General features: G+C 46.5%; 1 protein-coding gene across 5 annotated transcripts in view; it reads right to left on the minus strand.

Annotated features, from left to right (window-relative positions):
• Positions 1-874: 874 nt before the first annotated feature.
• AGK (acylglycerol kinase) overlaps positions 875-19858 on the minus strand; it is a 42907-nt gene continuing 23923 nt past the window's right edge. For 2 of the 5 annotated variants that reach the window (XM_069763230.1, XM_069763229.1), the window contains exons 10-16: positions 16947-17026; positions 15685-15742; positions 13416-13566; positions 13024-13121; positions 3784-3854; positions 3614-3698; positions 2676-3494 (exon numbers count right to left, since the gene is read on the minus strand). In XM_069763230.1, the coding sequence (XP_069619331.1) occupies positions 3351-3494; positions 3614-3698; positions 3784-3854; positions 13024-13121; positions 13416-13566; positions 15685-15742; positions 16947-17026 (687 nt within the window). In that variant the 3' untranslated portion in view covers positions 2676-3350. Of the gene's footprint in view, positions 3495-3613; positions 3699-3779; positions 3855-13023; positions 13122-13415; positions 13567-15684; positions 15743-16946; positions 17027-19858 lie in introns of those variants that run through there. The other 3 variants (XM_069763228.1, XM_069763231.1, XM_069763232.1) reach the window with 3 other exon arrangements.

A 19858-nucleotide genomic window follows, 5' to 3' on the forward strand; every position in this document is an offset into this window, starting at 1 on the left:
CTTCTGGGTCATAATAGATGTATAGACAATGAAGGGGATCAGCTTAGGGTTTCTAGTCTTGGCATATCATCTGTCACTGTAATAATTAAAGTCCCCTTCTATGTCACTTCAGATCTATAGACATAGGGGGGGGGGGGGCTGGCTTATTTATATAAAAAAAAAAAATAAGCCAGCCCCCTTCTGTGTCTGGATCTGTTATGACAGAAGGGGGGAAAGGCTTAGGAATTGAAATAATTTTATTTTTTATAATTAAGCCAGCCCCCTTCTCTGCCAGATCAGTTCTATAAAGACAAAAAGTGGCTGACTTATTAAATAAAAAAAACTAAGCTTTTATTTTTTTTTTTATATAAGCCAGCCCCCTTCTATGTTTTAAAGATCTGTTGTGGTGGTGAAGGGGGCTGGCTTATTTTATAAAGTGACAGTAACGTATGATGTGTCAATACCAGAAGCCCTAAACTGACCCCTTCATTGTCTGTACATCTGTTTATGACCCAGAAGGGGGCTGGCTTGGTAACTGAAATAAGCAGTCAGCCAGCCCCCTTACCACACACACAAACTGGAAATGATGTCTTATGTCAAGTAGCCGCCATCTGAGATTGGGGAAGGGGGGTTGTGACCGGCGGATGATGGGTCTATAGGTTTTACTCATGCCCGTGTGGAAGAATAGTGGTCGGTGGTAGAGGAACCATCGATCGTAGATACAGGAGTCGCTAGGACATAGAATGAGACTTTATAGATAGAAGAAAATGTACAGATTATAAATGTTTAATCTATTTTCCACCCCAGCTACAGCGCCACCCTTGTACCTAGGCGGAGGCCGGTATTGCAGCTTCATTCCCGCTTCCATTCCAAACACTCGAGGACTACTGATGATTTTTATTTCATGGATCCAGAACATTGTTAAAGGGGAGTTGTCCACATTGGACAATCCTCATTAGCCACATTATGTTCTATATCACTCTCCTGCGTAAAAAAAATATTAATGTGAAATTTTCTCTAAATTATATATTTGTACGATAAACTTTGGCCGCAGAACAGACCGTGAAGGGTTAATGTCCTGAGATTTCACTGCATGTGCTGCATCTTCGTGCAGCAGCGGCGCCACCTGGTGGTGAAATAATGGAAGTGGCGATGATTTTCACAGTATAGAAAGTACCTATAAGGATGGCACGGACTGCGCCGGTTCGGTACTGTATTCTACGTAGAAGATGCGGCCACTTGGCGATAGGAGAAATAATCTGCCGTGTAAACAATAAACCCACACTGAGTCCAACAGGGGGCGTCTTGTCGTCTGTTATTCCGCGTCCCTTTAACCACGTAGAAAACTATAGATGATGTTTATGGTGTATCTGAAGTCATCAATGTGGACCATCGTTTTATGACCCCCGAAGATCATACGAATGAGGGTCCTCTAGCCCCTTTATGTGAAAGAAGTCCTATTGAGCACGAGTGACCACTAACTCTCCATTTACAGTCTATAGGAGTTAAAGGGGCAGTGCTCAATAATGCTGCTTTCACGTAAGGAACTTTGGGACCCCTGTGCTCAGTATCAGGGGGGAATCTTAGCAGCCAGACCCCCAACAATCATACATTTATCAGGCTGAATAGGAGAGAAATTGTTTGGAACTGCCCCTTTAAGTGAATGGCAGTACATACCCCCCCTTTTTTTTTAATAAGGATTGGTGTAAAGTATACTCATGGGGACTTTTGCAGTAGGCCAAAAACGTGCAAGTCTTTCAGACAGGCCGTAATCAGGGGTCCGATGTTTGATCGCAATTCATGGCCTGACCAACATCTCCCAACCCCGAGCCTGACCGCTTCATAGATTTCTATGGATCTGCCACGCTTGGGCCACGTGCGGTCAGTCCGTGCATTGTGATTCAAGATCGGACTGATGAGCTGTTCTAGGTATTCGCGATCTTACATACAGTTGTGACAAAGTGTTGGCACCCTCGAAATTGTTCCAGAAAGTATTTCTCCCTGAAAATTGCAATTACACGTTTATTTCCTTTGTGTGTATTATGATAACTCAAAAAAGAGAAAAAAAATTTGGCAATTTGGACATTACACACACAATCCCAAAAATGGGCCGGAAAAAATTGTGGGTAAATAACTTTTTTAACGCATGTGATGCTCGTTCAGACTCGCTTGTGGCAAGTAACAGGTGTGGGTGATATGAAAATCACACCTGAAACCAGATAAAAAAGGGAGAGAAGGTGACTCAATCTTTGCACTGTGTGTTCACACTAAGCATGGAGAAGAGAACTGTCTGAGGACTTGAGAACCAAAATTGTTGAACATCATCCACAATCTCCAGAGATCTTGATGGTCCTTTGTCCATGGTGTACAACATAATCAAGAAGTTTACAACCCGTGGCACTGTACCTAATCTCCCTGGCTGTGGACAGCAGAGAAAAACTGATGAAAAATTACAATGCAGGATGTTAAAATAGCAGCCCCTATCACGTTCCAAAGGAATTCAAGCTGCCCTTCAGGCTCAGCGTGAACTATCCATCGACATTTTAGTAAAATGAGACCGCTAGGACAGGAGGACACCATTGCTGATACAGAGACATAAAAAAAAAAAAGCCAGACTGCAGTTTGCCAAACTGTAGGTAAGCCAAGATCCTTCTGGGAAAGCATCTTGTGGACAGATGAGACCAATATAGAGTATCTTGGTAAAGCACATCATTCTATTGTTTACCGAAAACAGAATAAGACATACAAAGAAAAGAACAACATACCTACAGTCAAATATAGTGGAAGTTCACTGATGTTTTGTGGCCTCTAGCACTCGGTGCCTTGACTGTGTGCAAGCCATCGTGAAATCTGAAGATTACCAAAGGATTTTTGGTGGCAATGTAGCGCCCAGTGTCAGAACGCTGTGTGTGGGCCCTAGGTCATGGGTCTTCCAGCATGACAATAGGTCAAAACATACATCGAGAAGCCCCCAGAAATGGAAACAAAGCGTTGGAGAGTTCTAAAATGACAGCAATGAGTGCGGAATAAAATCCCAATGATCACCAGGGAGAGCTGTGGATAATCGGCCACAGGTGCAGGATGCCAATAAGGGAACCTTATCCTTCAGCTTGGGCTCAGGGTAAACCTTCAGGGCAAGAACTTGGCTTTCATGTTATCAGAGAAGTTAATGAGGCCTGTTGTAGATGTGGTTTGGTGAGGACATGGCAAAAATCCCCCCTAAAAAAATACTGTTGTTTAGCCGGCCATAAGAAGCCCCAGATGAAACTATTCAGCGAAACAACCAGTCACCTCGTACTGAAACCCGTGGAGGCAGAGGTAGGATAATTGCTATTTGGACTTCCGGCAGCTCCTGGGATGGGCCAGTAGGATTATGGACCCGCTGGTGGGCTCTGAGTAAACTTTTCTTTTTGGGATGGATGACAGATGAAGCGCAACTTCCGTGGCAGAAGCGTCACCTCCACAGACATGGCGTCGTACTCCTCGGAGTCTATACTGAAATGTCCCTCTGTGCCCTATGAGGGGAAAAGAGTAATGATGTCAAGGCCGTGATGTAATAGCGCATTTCACAATTTCGGCCCAGTGCAATGGCCGCCCCAGGACAGCACATGGTAAGTTTGGGCTTAGTGCTCACCTCTGGCAGCTGGACATTGCAGCGGCTGACGTGTAAGATCTGGGCGTCTTTCGGGCACAGCCGGGGATCGATCGTCTTCTCCACACTGAAACGTTTTACAAAAAAGATTAAAGGCCGCTGAAATCCTCTGTGCTGCACAGATGGGACACCATTAAGAGAATAGGACTCACCCCAGACTAATGAATTCGGACTTCCTGATGGAGTCCGGCTCAATGCAGACGCTCATGGAGTCCATTGTGCGCTGGTGACAAAAGTGCGAATATTAGACACATTACAGAACACACAGCAGCTACTGGTGGGCCGGCTCCAACGCGGGAAGAGGGGGAGCGACTCCTTGTGGGTGGGCCGACTGACACGGGAAGAGGGGGGAGACGACTCCTTGTGGGTGGGCCGACTGACACGGGAAGAGGGGGAGACTACTTCTTGTGGGTGGGCCGGCTCTGACATGAGAAGAGGGGGGAGACGACTCCTTGTGGGTGGGCCGGCTCTGACATGATTAGAGGGGGGGGGGGGGCGACTCCTTGTGGGTGGGCCGGCTCTGACATAATTAGAGTGGGGGGGGCGACTCCTTGTGGGTGGGCCGGCTCTGACATGAGAAGAGGGGGGAGACGACTCCTTGTGGGTGGGCTGGCTCTGACATAATTAGAGTGGGGGGGGCGACTCCTTGTGGGTGGGCCGGCTCTGACATGAGAAGAGGGGGGAGACGACTCCTTGTGGGTGGGCTGGCTCTGACATAATTAGAGTGGGGGGGCGACTCCTTGTGGGTGGGCCGGCTCTGACATGATTAGAGGGGGAGACGACTCCTTGTGGGTGGGCCGGCTCTGACATGAGAAGAGGGGGGAGACGACTCCTTGTGGGTGGGCCGGCTCTGACATGATTAGAGGGGGAGACGACTCCTTGTGGGTGGGCCGGCTCTGACATGAGAAGAGGGGGAGACGACTCATTGGGGGTGGGCCGGCTCCGAGATGGGAAGAGGGGGAGACGACTCCTTGTGGGTGGGCCAGCTCCGACATGATTAGAGGGGGGAGACGACTCCTTGTGGGTGGGCCGGCTCTGACATGAGTAGAAGGGGAGATGACTCCTTGTGGGTGGGCCGGCTCTGACATGAGAAGAGGGGGGAGACGACTCCTTGTGGGTGGGCCAGCTCCGACATGATTAGAGGGGGGAGACGACTCCTTGTGGGTGGGCCAGCTCCGACATGATTAGAGGGGGGAGACGACTCCTTGTGGGTGGGCCGGCTCTGACATGAGTAGAAGGGGAGATGACTCCTTGTGGGTGGGCCGGCTCTGACATGAGAAGAGGGGGGAGACGACTCCTTGTGGGTGGGCCGGCTCTGACATGATTAGAGGGGGAGACGACTCATTGGGGGTGGGCCGGCTCCGAGATGGGAAGAGGGGGAGACGACTCCTTGTGGGTGGGCCGGCTCTGACATGATTAGAGGGGGAGACGACTCATTGGGGGTGGGCCGGCTCCGAGATGGGAAGAGGGGGAGACGACTCCTTGTGGGTGGGCCAGCTCCGACATGATTAGAGGGGGAGACTACTTGTGGGTGGGCCGGCTCCGACATGATTAGAGGGGGGAGACGACTCCTTGTGGGTGGGCCGGCTCGGAGATGGGAAGAGGGGGGAGACGACTCCTTGTGGGTGGGCCGCCTCTGACATGATTAGAGGGGGAGAATACTCCTTGGGGGTGGGCCAGCTCCGACATGATTAGAGGGGGAGACAACTCCTTGTGGGTGGGCCGGCTCCGACATGATTAGAGGGGGAGACGACTCCTTGTAGGTGGACCGGCTCAGACATGATTAGAGGGGGAGACGACTCATTGGGGGTGGGCCGGCTCAGACATGATTAGAGGGGGAGACGACTCATTGGGGGTGGGCCGGCTCAGACATGATTAGAGGGGGAGACGACTCATTGGGGGTGGGCCGGCTCCGACATGATTAGAGGGGGAGACGACTCATTGGGGGTGGGCCGGCTCCGACATGATTAGAGGGGGAGACGACTCCTTGTGGGTGGGCCGGCTGTGACATGATTAGAGGGGGAGACGACTCATTGGGGGTGGGCTGGCTGAGATGGGCCGGCTGAGATGGGAAGAGGGGGGAGACGACTCCTCGTGGGTGGGCCGGCTCCAACACGGGAAGAGGGGGAGCGGCTCCTTGTGGGTGGGCCGACTGACACGGGAAGATGGGGAGCGACTCCTTGTGGGTGGGCCGGCTCTGACATGATTAGAGGGGGGAGACAATTCCTTGTGGGTGGGCAGGCTCTGACATGAGAAGAGGGGGGAGACGACTCCTTGTGGGTGGGCCGGCTCTGACATGATTAGAGGGGGAGACGACTCATTGGGGGTGGTATTATGTTTGCTAATGACAGGTGTTATGAAGGCAATCCAGAAACACAGTGTGCTTAGCGATCAGAGCGCACACAGTGATCTGACAAATACCCAAAAATACAAGAACGAGCTCTGAGACGTGGAAACTCTGTAGACTGCACACCTGATCGTATCCTAAACACAACTAAAAGCGGCTGTGGATTGCGCCTAACAACTACCTAGGCAACTCGGCACAGCCTAAGAAACTAGCTATACAAAAACCACCAGACTTGTCACATGTAAATGGCCGGGAGCATATAAATACCACTCCCCCACTATCATAAACCACACCACAATGGTAGGTAGGGAAACTCCAAAACATATAAAACACAAAAAACCGGAGTACAGAAATCCCAAAACACATGTTTACCAATATATAAACTTTATTAACAATAAACAACAATACCATTAAAATGTATCAATTGCCATCATAGCACATATAACACAGGAGAAGATTCAAATGGAGAGCCCATAGGTATACCAGTGGGGCGGGGAAGTCCAGTTGTCCCAAAGAGATGGGCATACGTGGATAGAAATTTCAAATAGACTGGGCGCATGTAGAGGGGTTAAACCCCATAGTAGCATAGTAGCAAATTAGGGGGCTGCCAGTCGAGCGGGGAGTGTCCTCTTGCCTCTGATATGGGTAAGTTACCATAATTTGTGACCTGACTGTGGCTCATTGTGGGGGCATATTTATGCATGTTTAGCTGCTCTACTTATTTGCTACTATGGGGTTTAACCCCTCTACATGCGCCCAGTCTATTTGAAATTTCTATCCACGTATGCCCATCTCTTTGGGACAACTGGACTTCCCCGCCCCACTGGTATACCTATGGGCTCTCCATTTGAATCTTCTCCTGTGTTATATGTGCTATGATGGCAATTGATACATTTTAATGGTATTGTTGTTTATTGTTAATAAAGTTTATATATTGGTAAACATGTGTTTTGGGATTTCTGTACTCCGGTTTTTTGTGTTTTATAAGAAACTAGCTAGCCTGAAGATAGAAAAATAGGCCTGACTTGCCCCAGAGAAATTCCCCAAAGGAAAAGGCAGCCCCCCACATATAATGACTGTGAGTAAGATGAAAAGACAAAACGTAGGGATGAAATAGATTCAGCAAAGTGGGGCCCGATATTCTAGGACAGAGCGAGGACAGTAAAGCGAACTTTGCAGTCTACAAAAAACCCTAAAGCAAAACCACGCAAAGGGGGCAAAAAAAACCCACCGTGCCGAACTAACGGCACGGCGGTACACCCTTTGCGTCTCAGAGCTTCCAGCAAAACAAAAGACAAGCTGGACAGAAAAAAAGCAACAAAAAAGCAAAAAGCACTTAGCTATACAGAGCAGCAGGTCACAGGAACAATCAGGAGAAGCTCAGATCCAACACTGAAACATTGACAAGGAGCAAGGATAGCAGCATCAGGCGGAGTTAAGTAATGAAGCAGTTAACGAGCTCACCAGAACACCTGAGGGAGGAAGCTCAGAAGCTGCAGTACCACTTGTGACCACAGGAGTGAATTCAGCCACAGAATTCACAACAGTACCCCCCCCTTGAGGAGGGGTCACCGAACCCTCACCAGAGCCCCCAGGCCGACCAGGATGAGCCGCATGAAAGGCACGAACAAGATCGGAAGCATGAACATCAGAGGCAAAAACCCAGGAATTATCTTCCTGAGCATAACCCTTCCATTTAACCAGATACTGGAGTCTCCGTCTAGAAACACGAGAATCCAAAATCTTCTCCACAATATACTCCAATTCCCCCTCCACCAAAACCGGGGCAGGAGGCTCAACAGATGGAACCATAGGTGCCACGTATCTCCGCAACAACGACCTATGGAATACATTATGTATGGAAAAGGAGTCTGGGAGGGTCAAACGAAAAGACACAGGATTGAGAACCTCAGAAATCCTATACGGACCAATAAAACGAGGTTTAAATTTAGGAGAGGAAACCTTCATAGGAATATGACGAGAAGATAACCAAACCAGATCCCCAACACGAAGTCGGGGACCCACACGGCGTCTGCGATTAGCGAAAAGTTGAGCTTTCTCCTGGGACAAGATCAAATTGTCCACTACCTGAGTCCAGATCTGCTGCCACCTATCCACCACAGAATCCACACCAGGACAGTCCGAAGACTCAACCTGTCCTGAAGAGAAACGAGGATGGAACCCAGAATTGCAAAAAAATGGAGAAACCAAGGTAGCCGAGCTGGCCCGATTATTAAGGGCGAACTCAGCCAACGGCAAAAAGGACACCCAATCATCCTGGTCTGCAGAAACAAAACATCTCAGATATGTTTCCAAGGTCTGATTGGTTCGTTCGGTCTGGCCATTAGTCTGAGGATGGAAAGCCGAGGAAAAGGATAGGTCAATGCCCATCCTACCACAAAAGGCTCGCCAAAACCTTGAAACAAACTGGGAACCTCTGTCAGAAACAATATTCTCAGGAATGCCATGCAACCGAACCACATGCTGAAAGAACAAAGGTACCAAATCAGAGGAGGAAGGCAATATAGCCAAGGGCACCAGATGGACCATTTTAGAAAAGCGATCACAGACCACCCAAATGACTGACATCTTTTGAGAAACGGGAAGGTCAGAAATGAAATCCATCGAAATATGTGTCCAAGGCCTCTTTGGGACCGGCAAGGGCAAAAGCAACCCACTGGCACGAGAACAGCAGGGCTTAGCCCTAGCACAAATCCCACAGGACTGCACAAAAGTACGTACATCCCGTGACAGAGATGGCCACCAGAAGGATCTAGCCACTAACTCTCTGGTACCAAAGATTCCAGGATGACCAGCCAACACCGAACAATGAAGTTCAGAGATAAGTTTATTAGTCCACCTATCAGGGACGAACAGTTTCTCTGCTGGACAACGATCAGGTTTATTTGCCTGAAATTTTTGCAGCACCCGCCGCAAATCAGGGGAGATGGCAGACACAATGACTCCTTCCTTGAGGATACCCGCTGGCTCAGATAAACCCGGAGAGTCGGGCACAAAACTCCTAGACAGAGCATCCGCCTTCACATTTTTAGAGCCCGGAAGGTACGAAATCACAAAGTCGAAGCGGGCAAAAAATAACGACCAACGGGCCTGTCTAGGATTCAAGCGCTTGGCAGACTCGAGATAAGTCAAGTTCTTATGATCAGTCAATACCACCACGCGATGCTTAGCTCCTTCAAGCCAATGACGCCACTCCTCGAATGACCACTTCATGGCCAGCAACTCTCGATTGCCCACATCATAATTACGCTCAGCGGGCGAAAACTTCCTGGAAAAGAAAGCACATGGTTTCATCACTGAGCAATCAGAACCTCTCTGTGACAAAACCGCCCCTGCTCCAATCTCAGAAGCATCAACCTCGACCTGGAACGGAAGAGAAACATCTGGCTGACACAACACAGGGGCAGAACAAAAACGACGCTTCAACTCCTGAAAAGCTTCCACAGCAGCAGAAGACCAATTAACCAAATCAGCACCCTTCTTGGTCAAATCGGTCAATGGTTTGGCAATGCTAGAAAAATTACAGATGAAGCGACGATAAAAATTAGCAAAGCCCAGGAACTTTTGCAGACTTTTCAGAGATGTCGGCTGAATCCAATCCTGGATGGCTTGGACCTTAACTGGATCCATCTCGATAGTAGAAGGGGAAAAGATGAACCCCAAAAATGAAACTTTCTGCACACCGAAGAGACACTTTGATCCCTTCACAAACAAAGAATTAGCACGCAGGACCTGAAAAACCATTCTGACCTGCTTCACATGAGACTCCCAATCATCTGAGAAGATCAAAATGTCATCCAAGTAAACAATCAGGAATTTATCCAGATACTCACGGAAGATGTCATGCATAAAAGACTGAAACACAGATGGAGCATTGGCAAGTCCGAATGGCATCACTAGATACTCAAAATGACCCTCGGACGTATTGAATGCAGTTTTCCATTCATCTCCTTGCCTGATTCTCACCAGATTATACGCACCACGAAGATCTATCTTAGTGAACCAACTAGCCCCCTTAATCCGAGCAAACAAGTCAGAAATCAAAGGCAAGGGATACTGAAATTTAACAGTGATCTTATTAAGAAGGCGGTAATCAATACACGGTCTCAGCGAACCATCCTTCTTGGCTACAAAAAAGAACCCTGCTCCTAATGGTGACGACGATGGGCGAATATGTCCCTTCTCCAGGGATTCCTTCACATAACTGCGCATAGCGGCGTGTTCGGGCACGGATAAATTAAATAATCGACCTTTAGGGAATTTACTACCAGGAATCAAATTGATAGCACAATCACAATCCTTATGCGGAGGTAGAGCATCGGACTTGGGCTCTTCAAATACATCCTGAAAATCAGACAAGAACTCTGGGACCTCAGAAGGGGTGGATGACGAAATCGACAAAAATGGAACATCACCATGTACCCCCTGACAACCCCAGCTGGATACCGACATGGAATTCCAATCCAATACTGGATTATGGGTTTGTAGCCATGGCAACCCCAACACGACCACATCATGCAGATTATGCAACACCAGAAAGCGAATATCCTCCTGGTGCGCAGGAGCCATGCACATGGTCAGCTGGGCCCAGTATTGAGGTTTATTCTTGGCCAAAGGTGTAGCATCAATTCCTCTCAATGGAATAGGACACCGCAAAGGCTCCAAGAAAAACCCACAACGTTTAGCATAATCCAAATCCATCAGATTCAGGGCAGCGCCCGAATCCACAAACGCCATAACAGAAAACGACGACAAAGAGCATATCAAGGTAATGGACAGAAGGAATTTGGACTGTACAGTACCAATGACGGCAGACCTAGCGGACCGCTTAGTGCGCTTAGGACAATCAGAAATAGCATGAGTGGAATCACCACAGTAGAAACACAGACCATTCAGACGTCTGTATTCCTGCCGTTCAACTCTAGTCATAGTCCTATCGCACTGCATAGGCTCAGGTTTAACCTCAGGCAGTACCGCCAAATGGTGCACAGATTTACGCTCGCGCAAGCGTCGACCGATCTGAATGGCCAAAGACAAAGACTCATTCAAACCAGCAGGCATAGGAAATCCCACCATGACATCCTTAAGGGCTTCAGAGAGACCCTTTCTGAACAAAGCTGCCAGCGCAGATTCATTCCACTGAGTGAGTACTGACCATTTCCTAAATTTCTGACAATATACTTCTATATCATCCTGACCCTGGCACAAAGCCAGCAAATTTTTCTCAGCCTGATCCACTGAATTAGGCTCATCGTACAGCAATCCGAGCGCCAGGAAAAACGCATCGACACTACTCAATGCAGGGTCTTCTGGCGCAAGAGAAAATGCCCAGTCTTGAGGGTCGCTGCGCAAAAAAGAAATAATAATCAAAACCTGTTGAATAGGATTACCAGAAGAATGAGGTTTCAAGGCCAGAAATAGCTTACAATTATTTTTGAAACTTAGAAACTTAGTTCTATCTCCAAAAAACAAATCAGGAATAGGAATTCTTGGTTCTAACATAGATTTCTGATCAATAGTATCTTGAATTTTTTGTACATTTATAACGAGATTATCCATTGAAGAGCACAGACCCTGAATATCCATGTCCACACCTGTGTCCAGAATCACCCAAATGTCTAGGGGAAAAAAAAAAAGTGAACACAGAGCAGAAAAAAAAAAAAATGATGTCAGAACTTTTTCTTTCCCTCTATTGAGAATCATTAGTTAGGCTCCTTGTACTATTATGTTTGCTAATGACAGGTGTTATGAAGGCAATCCAGAAACACAGTGTGCTTAGCGATCAGAGCGCACACAGTGATCTGACAAATACCCAAAAATACAAGAACGAGCTCTGAGACGTGGAAACTCTGTAGACTGCACACCTGATCCTATCCTAAACACAACTAAAAGCGGCTGTGGATTGCGCCTAACAACTACCTAGGCAACTCGGCACAGCCTAAGAAACTAGCTAGCCTGAAGACAGAAAAATAGGCCTGACTTGCCCCAGAGAAATTCCCCAAAGGAAAAGGCAGCCCCCCACATATAATGACTGTGAGTAAGATGAAAAGACAAAACGTAGGGATGAAATAGATTCAGCAAAGTAGGGCCCGATATTCTAGGACAGAGCGAGGACAGTAAAGCGAACTTTGCAGTCTACAAAAAACCCTAAAGCAAAACCACGCAAAGGGGGCAAAAAAACCCACCGTGCCGAACTAACGGCGCGGCGGTACACCCTTTGCGTCTCAGAGCTTCCAGCAAAACAAAAGACAAGCTGGACAGAAAAAAAGCAACAAAAAAGCAAAAAGCACTTAGCTATACAGAGCAGCAGGTCACAGGAACAATCAGGAGAAGCTCAGATCCAACACTGAAACATTGACAAGGAGCAAGGATAGCAGCATCAGGCGGAGTTAAGTAATGAAGCAGTTAACGAGCTCACCAGAACACCTGAGGGAGGAAGCTCAGAAGCTGCAGTACCACTTGTGACCACAGGAGTGAATTCAGCCACAGAATTCACAACAGGGTGGGCCGGCTCTGACACGGGAAGAGCGGGAGACTACTGGTTGTGGGTGGGCCGGCTCTGATGCAAGAAGAGGTGGAGCTACTCATTGTGGGTGGCACGGCTTCGATCCAAGAAGGGGGCAAGAGAATGCTCATAAGTGGGCCAGCTCAGATGCAGGAAGAGGGGGAGGCAACTCCTTGTGGGTGGTACAGATTCAATGCAAGAAGAGGGACAGGTGACTTCTAATGGGTGAGCCGACACCGGGGGAAGAGGGGGGATGCAACGCCTTGCGGGTGGTACGGCTCCGATGTAGGAGAAGGGGGCAGGTGACTCCATGGGTGGGCCAGCTCAGACGCAGGAAGAGGAGTGAGGCAGCTCCTCATTGGTGTGCTGGCTCCACACAGGAAGACGTAGAGGGGGTTGACTCCTCATGGGTGGGCCAGTTCGACAAGGGAAAAGGGAGGGGAATCAGCGACTTCTCTTGAGTCTGCTTTGACACTGGGGAGAGGACAGCACAGAGCCCAGCCTAGATTATCATCTTACCGTCAGATCCGGATGCTGGTTCTGTGTACTTATCGACAGTTCTACCGCAGAAAGCTGGGCTTCTTCCCAGGGCTCTGGTGCCTCCTCCACTGGAACTTCTAACATAAAATTAATATAAATACCATATCGCCACCTTTCCGAAAAACACTTACAAATGTCAGACACTCCCCCCCCCCATAAAAAGATAAAGGGCAACAGCCGAGTTTTTCCATATTTCCAGGAGGAACAACAGGGAAACCGATCAATATAAAATGGTAATAAACAATGTTCCAGAATTGTTATTTCATGTATTTAATAATAATAAAACACACCAGAAAAGTGAACCGATCTTTTTGACAACCACCAGTCTGACATATGGACAAAAATCTTAGAGAGTCACACTATTCACTTACCAACTTTTGGGGGCGACCAGTATTGGACGAGCCTGCGGTATATCCGGACATGCAGAGGAGGACGGCCCAATGGCTCCTTGGCCTCTTCTTCAGGTGGTCGCTCAGTGGGTCCTAAGAAGAGGACAAAGGCCTCGTGTCTCTGCGGCCACTCCTGGAAAATAAGAGGACAGTTCTGGAAGCGGGTCCTGCCATAAATAGATCCGACCTGTGTAATTAGGACAGGCGCAACTGACGGCGCTGAGCGTCTTTATCGAGCCGTCGTATTGCTCTGCCCTTTCCCGGTAATCTGTTCATCACACATGAATGGAGCCGTGAAAAGCTAAAAACCCCCCAGATTCCCCCACAATACACCGCACAGAGCGCAAATTGTATGTTCTGTTTCCCGATCTGAGGCCGAGTCAGTCAGCGCATTGTGAAGAAGCAGCGGCCCCGTCACCATCTATAATAGCACAGCGTTATAAATACCACGACGCGCGCTCAGCACCTGAATTATAGCCGGTGACTCAGATCAGGTAATGGTAACCCTGAAAAAGGCAAAATCTACACAGATCGTGGTGAAAACGTAAAAAGCAGCAAAAACCGAATAGTTACTAGTAAGACAAAGGTAAGACGTCTGGAGAGTCATAAATCATAGAGAGAACATCACACTTGGCAGTATTATAGTAGTTATACTCTTGTACATAGGGGGCAGTATTATAGTAGTTATATTCTTGTACATAGGGGCAGTATTATAGTAGTTATATTCTTGTACATAGGGGCAGTATTATTGTAGTTATATTCTTGTACATAGGGGGCAGTATTATAGTAGTTATATTCTTGTACATAGGAGCAGTATTATATTAGTTATATTCTTGTACATAGGGAGCAGTATTATTGTAGTTATATTCTTGTACATAGGGGCAGTATTATAGTAGTTATATTCTTGTACATAGGAGCAGTATTATAGTAGTTATATTCTTGTACATAGGGGCAGTATTATAGTAGTTATATTCTTGTACATAGGAGCAGTATTATAGTAGTTATATTCTTGTACATAGGAGCAGTATTATAGTAGTTATATTCTTGTACATAGGGGCAGTATTATAGTAGTTATACTCTTGTACATAGGGGCAGTATTATAGTAGTTATATTCTTGTACATAGGGGCAGTATTATAGTAGTTATATTCTTGTACATAGGAGCAGTATTATAGTAGTTATATTCTTGTACATAGGGGCAGTATTATAGTAGTTATACTCTTGTACATAGGGGCAGTATTATAGTAGTTATATTCTTGTACATAGGGGCAGTATTATAGTAGTTATATTCTTGTATATAGGAGCAGTATTATAGTAGTTATATTCTTGTACATAGGAGCAGTATTATATTAGTTATATTCTTGTACATAGGGAGCAGTATTATTGTAGTTATATTCTTGTACATAGGGGCAGTATTATAGTAGTTATATTCTTGTACATAGGAGCAGTATTATAGTAGTTATATTCTTGTACATAGGGGCAGTATTATAGTAGTTATATTCTTGTACATAGGAGCAGTATTATAGTAGTTATATTCTTGTACATAGGAGCAGTATTATAGTAGTTATATTCTTGTACATAGGGGCAGTATTATAGTAGTTATACTCTTGTACATAGGGGCAGTATTATAGTAGTTATATTCTTGTACATAGGGGAAGTATTATAGTAGTTATATTCTTGTATATAGGAGCAGTATTATAGTAGTTATATTCTTGTACATAGGGGCAGTATTATAGTAGTTATATTCTTGTACATAGGGGCAGTATTATAGTAGTTATATTCTTGTATATAGGAGCAGTATTATAGTAGTTATATTCTTGTACATAGGGGCAGTATTATAGTAGTTATATTCTTGTACATAGGGGGCAGTATTATAGTATTTATATTCTTGTACATAGGGGGCAGTATTATAGTAGTTCTATTCTTGTACATAGGAGCAGTATTATAGTAGTTATATTCTTGTACATAGGGAGCAGTATTATTGTAGTTATACTCTTGTACATAGGAGCAGTATTATAGTAGTTATATTCTTGTACATAGGGGCAGTATTATAGTATTTATATTCTTGTACATAGGAGCAGTATTATAGGGATGTTCTAGATAACACTAACTATAAGAAAATAACATTTTCCTTCTCGAGTTGGCCACCCCTCACCATGAGGGGTTAACACTTCCCAGCATTTTGCCTGCTGGCTACTTCTTCTGTATAGGACACCAGGGAATGGTGTCCTAGATAAACAGTCCAGGCCGTACCTTAAGTGTACTGAACAAATGAGCGGCTCTCGCCTTCAGTGGCCCCAAATACCAATATCTGTGAAGAGAAGGCGACAAGGAAGATTGTGACTGGCAGTGAGGGAGCGATTGCGGTGGAACACAGGACAATGACATTAAATGGCGATAATACATTTACAAGGAATCAGGCGTTTCAGCGCTCAGCATCCTGTATTAGTGTAAAAGCTTTTCGGCTGGGTTTACGTCCTGTTATTGGGAGTCCCGGGAGGTCTATTAAAAACCGTGCGTAAGGAAAAAAAAAAAAATCTTATAATTAACCCCATATTGGCCAAGTCTGTATTTCGGTCCAACTTTTTTTTTTTTTTGGAGGAATGCTGTAAATTCACAATTCCGTGATTTTTTTTTGTAGTTGGTCATTGAGGAATTAAAGATGTATTCCCATCTCTAAGACCCTATCCCAATACGTAGCAGGTATAATATAATTAATATTAGCAAATATCTCAAATTAGAAACGTAGTATAGTTCATCTGATTTGCTGACACTTACCCCATCTGCAGGGCATTGCAGTAGCTTAGGTATCCATGGTTACGACCATTCATATAGTAAGAGTTAGTTGCAACCATGGATACCTAAGCAACTGCAATGCCCTGCACATGTGGTAAGCGAATCAGAAGAACTATACTACTTTTCAAATTGGAGGTATTTGATATTATTATTATTACACCTCATATTGGGATTGGATCTTGGAGATAGGAAATACCTTTTTAATGATTCAGGAAGAACGTGAAAAAAATAGAATAAGTTTGGTGAATATTAAAGGGAAACCCCACACACACAAAAAAGAAAAATTTAAAAAATTGACCGATAAACCATGTGATAAATGTTTAACATCGCTGGGGGTCTCACTGCTGGGATCCCCCCACTGCTCAAAAGAAATTAGTTCCAACTGAGCACGTGCGACCTCTGCGAATGATGGTTGCACATGCTCAGTAGCACTTTGTGATCCAGAGTTAGGGGTCTAAAAAAGGTCCCCTGTGTGAATAGCGGCTCTCAGCAGATGGACCCCCATCGATAAGCCCACGTCTCAAGAGTGTTTACTCCCCATGGTTCTTCTAGGGGGAATAGCACTTAAGTGAGCCAGCCCCCTTCTCCCACTGTGAAAGGAGGAGGTGGTCACAGATAGAGGAGGAGGAGTAATGGAAGAGGGGCCTGGGCAGAGTTTTGCCCACTTTTGAGCACCGTGGATGTGCTGGACTAAAAGGAGTAATTCTCCGTGAACTTACTTGGTGGATTTTGTGGCGGCGTCTCGATAACTGCCCCATCTCAGACCATTCAGCGCAAACACCGGCTGCTCCTGATGCCCCTGAGGAACGAGAGAGGAATCAGAAGTAACAGGTACCAGGGACGACCGGTAAAAACGTCAGAGAGAGGATTCCTCTACATTAATGATGGATGCCGGCCTCGGGTGCGGTGAGATTAGTGCAAGCGGTCACATATCGTGGATTCCTCTATGTGATGGATGCCGGCCCGGGTCCGGAGAGCGGCGAGATTAGTGCGGGCGGTCACATATCATGGATTCCTCTACATTAATGATGGATGCCGGCCCCGGGTCTGGAGAGTGGCGAGATTACTGCGGGCGGTCATACAGTGGGGCAAAAAAGTATTTAGTCAGTCAGCAATAGTGCAAGTTCCACCACTTAAAAAGATGAGAGGCGTCTGTAATTTACATCATAGGTAGACCTCAACTATGGGAGACAAACTGAGAAAAAAAAATCCAGAAAATCACATTGTCTGTTTTTTTAACATTTTATTTGCATATTATGGTGGAAAATAAGTATTTGGTCAGAAACAAACAATCAAGATTTCTGTCTCTCACAGACCTGTAACTTCTTCTTTAAGAGTCTCCTCTTTCCTCCAGTCATTACCTGTAGTAATGGCACCTGTTTAAACTTGTTATCAGTATAAAAAGACACCTGTGCACACCCTCAAACAGTCTGACTCCAAACTCCACTATGGTGAAGACCAAAGAGCTGTCAAAGGACACCAGAAACAAAATTGTAGCCCTGCACCAGGCTGGGAAGACTGAATCTGCAATAGCCAACCAGCTTGGAGTGAAGAAATCAACAGTGGGAGCAATAATTAGAAAATGGAAGACATACAAGACCACTGATAATCTCCCTCGATCTGGGGCTCCACGCAAAATCCCACCCCGTGGGGTCAGAATGATCACAAGAACGGTGAGCAAAAATCCCAGAACCACGCGGGGGGGACCTAGTGAATGAACTGCAGAGAGCTGGGACCAATGTAACAAGGCCTACCATAAGTAACACACTACGCCACCATGGACTCAGATCCTGCAGTGCCAGACGTGTCCCACTGCTTAAGCCAGTACATGTCCGGGCCCGTCTGAAGTTTGCTAGAGAGCATTTGGATGATCCAGAGGAGTTTTGGGAGAATGTCCTATGGTCTGATGAAACCAAACTGGAACTGTTTGGTAGAAACACAACTTGTCGTGTTTGGAGGAAAAAGAATACTGAGTTGCATTCATCAAACACCATACCTACTGTAAAGCATGGTGGTGGAAACATCATGCTTTGGGGCTGTTTCTCTGCAAAGGGGCCAGGATGACTGATCCGGGTACATGAAAGAATGAATGGGGCCATGTATCGTGAGATTTTGAGTGCAAACCTCCTTCCATCAGCAAGGGTATTGAAGATGAAACGTGGCTGGGTCTTTCAACATGACAATGATCCAAAGCACCCCGCCAGGGCAACGAAGGAGTGGCTTCGTAAGAAGCATTTCAAGGTCCTGGAGTGGCCTAGCCAGTCTCCAGATCTCAACCCTATAGAAAACCTTTGGAGGGAGTTGAAAGTCCATGTTGCCAAGTGAAAAGCCAAAAACATCACTGCTCTAGAGGAGATCTGCATGGAGGAATGGGCCAACATACCAACAACAGTGTGTGGCAACCTTGTGAAGACTTACAGAAAACGTTTGACCTCTGTCATTGCCAACAAAGGATATATTACAAAGTATTGAGATGAAATTTTGTTTCTGACCAAATACTTATTTTCCACCATAATATGCAAATAAAATGTTAAAAAAACAGACAATGTGATTTTCTGGATTTTTTTTTCTCAGTTTGTCTCCCATAGTTGAGGTCTATGTATGATGTAAATTACAGACGCCTCTCATCTTTTTAAGTGGTGGAACTTGCACTATTGCTGACTGACTAAATACTTTTTTGCCCCACTGTATATCGTGGATTCCTCTACATTAATGATGGATGCTGGCCCCGGGTCCGGAGAGCGGCGAGATTAGTGCGGGCGGTCATATATCGTGGATTCCTCTACATTAATGATGGATGCCGGCCCCGGGTCTGGAGAGTGGCGAGATTAGTGCGGGCGGTCACATATCATGGATTCCTCTACATTAATGATGGATGCCGGCCCCGGGTCCGGAGAGCGGCGAGATTAGTGCGGGCGGTCATATATCGTGGATTCCTCTACATTAATGATGGATGCCGGCCCCGGGTCTGGAGAGTGGCGAGATTAGTGCGGGCGGTCACATATCGTGGATTCCTCTACATTAATGATGGATGCCGGCCCCGGGTCTGGAGAGTGGCGAGATTAGTGCGGGCGGTCACATATCGTGGATTCCCCTACATTAATGATGGATGCCGGCCCCGGGTCCGGAGAGCCGCGAGATTAGTGCGGGCAGTCATATATCGTGGATTCCTCTACATTAATGATGGATGCCGGCCCCGGGTCTGGAGAGCGGCGAGATTAGTGCGGGCGGTCACATATCGTGGATTCCTCTACATTAATGATGGATGCCGGCCCCGAGTCTGGAGAGCGGTGAGATTAGTTCAGGCGGTCACATATCGTGGATTCCTCTACATTAATGATGGATGCCGGCCCTGGGTCCGGAGAGCAGCGAGATTAGTGCGGGCGGTCACATATCGTGGATTCCTCTACATTAATGATGGATGCCGGCCCTGGGTCCGGAGAGCGGCGAGATTAGTGCAGGCGGTCACATATCGTTTATTTTAGCTAATGAGACGTGATTATTCTCCCGACAGGTTTTGGGTGTTTTTATTCACCGTCCTCCAGGATCGATAAACGCGCCATTATATATATTGGATTAAAATTAGGATTGAGCGCGAGGCCGAGCTGGATGGATAAACACGTTCATCTAG

This window comes from Ranitomeya imitator, chromosome 4 (assembly GCF_032444005.1).
Source record: "Ranitomeya imitator isolate aRanImi1 chromosome 4, aRanImi1.pri, whole genome shotgun sequence".
Classification (NCBI taxonomy): domain Eukaryota; kingdom Metazoa; phylum Chordata; class Amphibia; order Anura; family Dendrobatidae; genus Ranitomeya; species Ranitomeya imitator.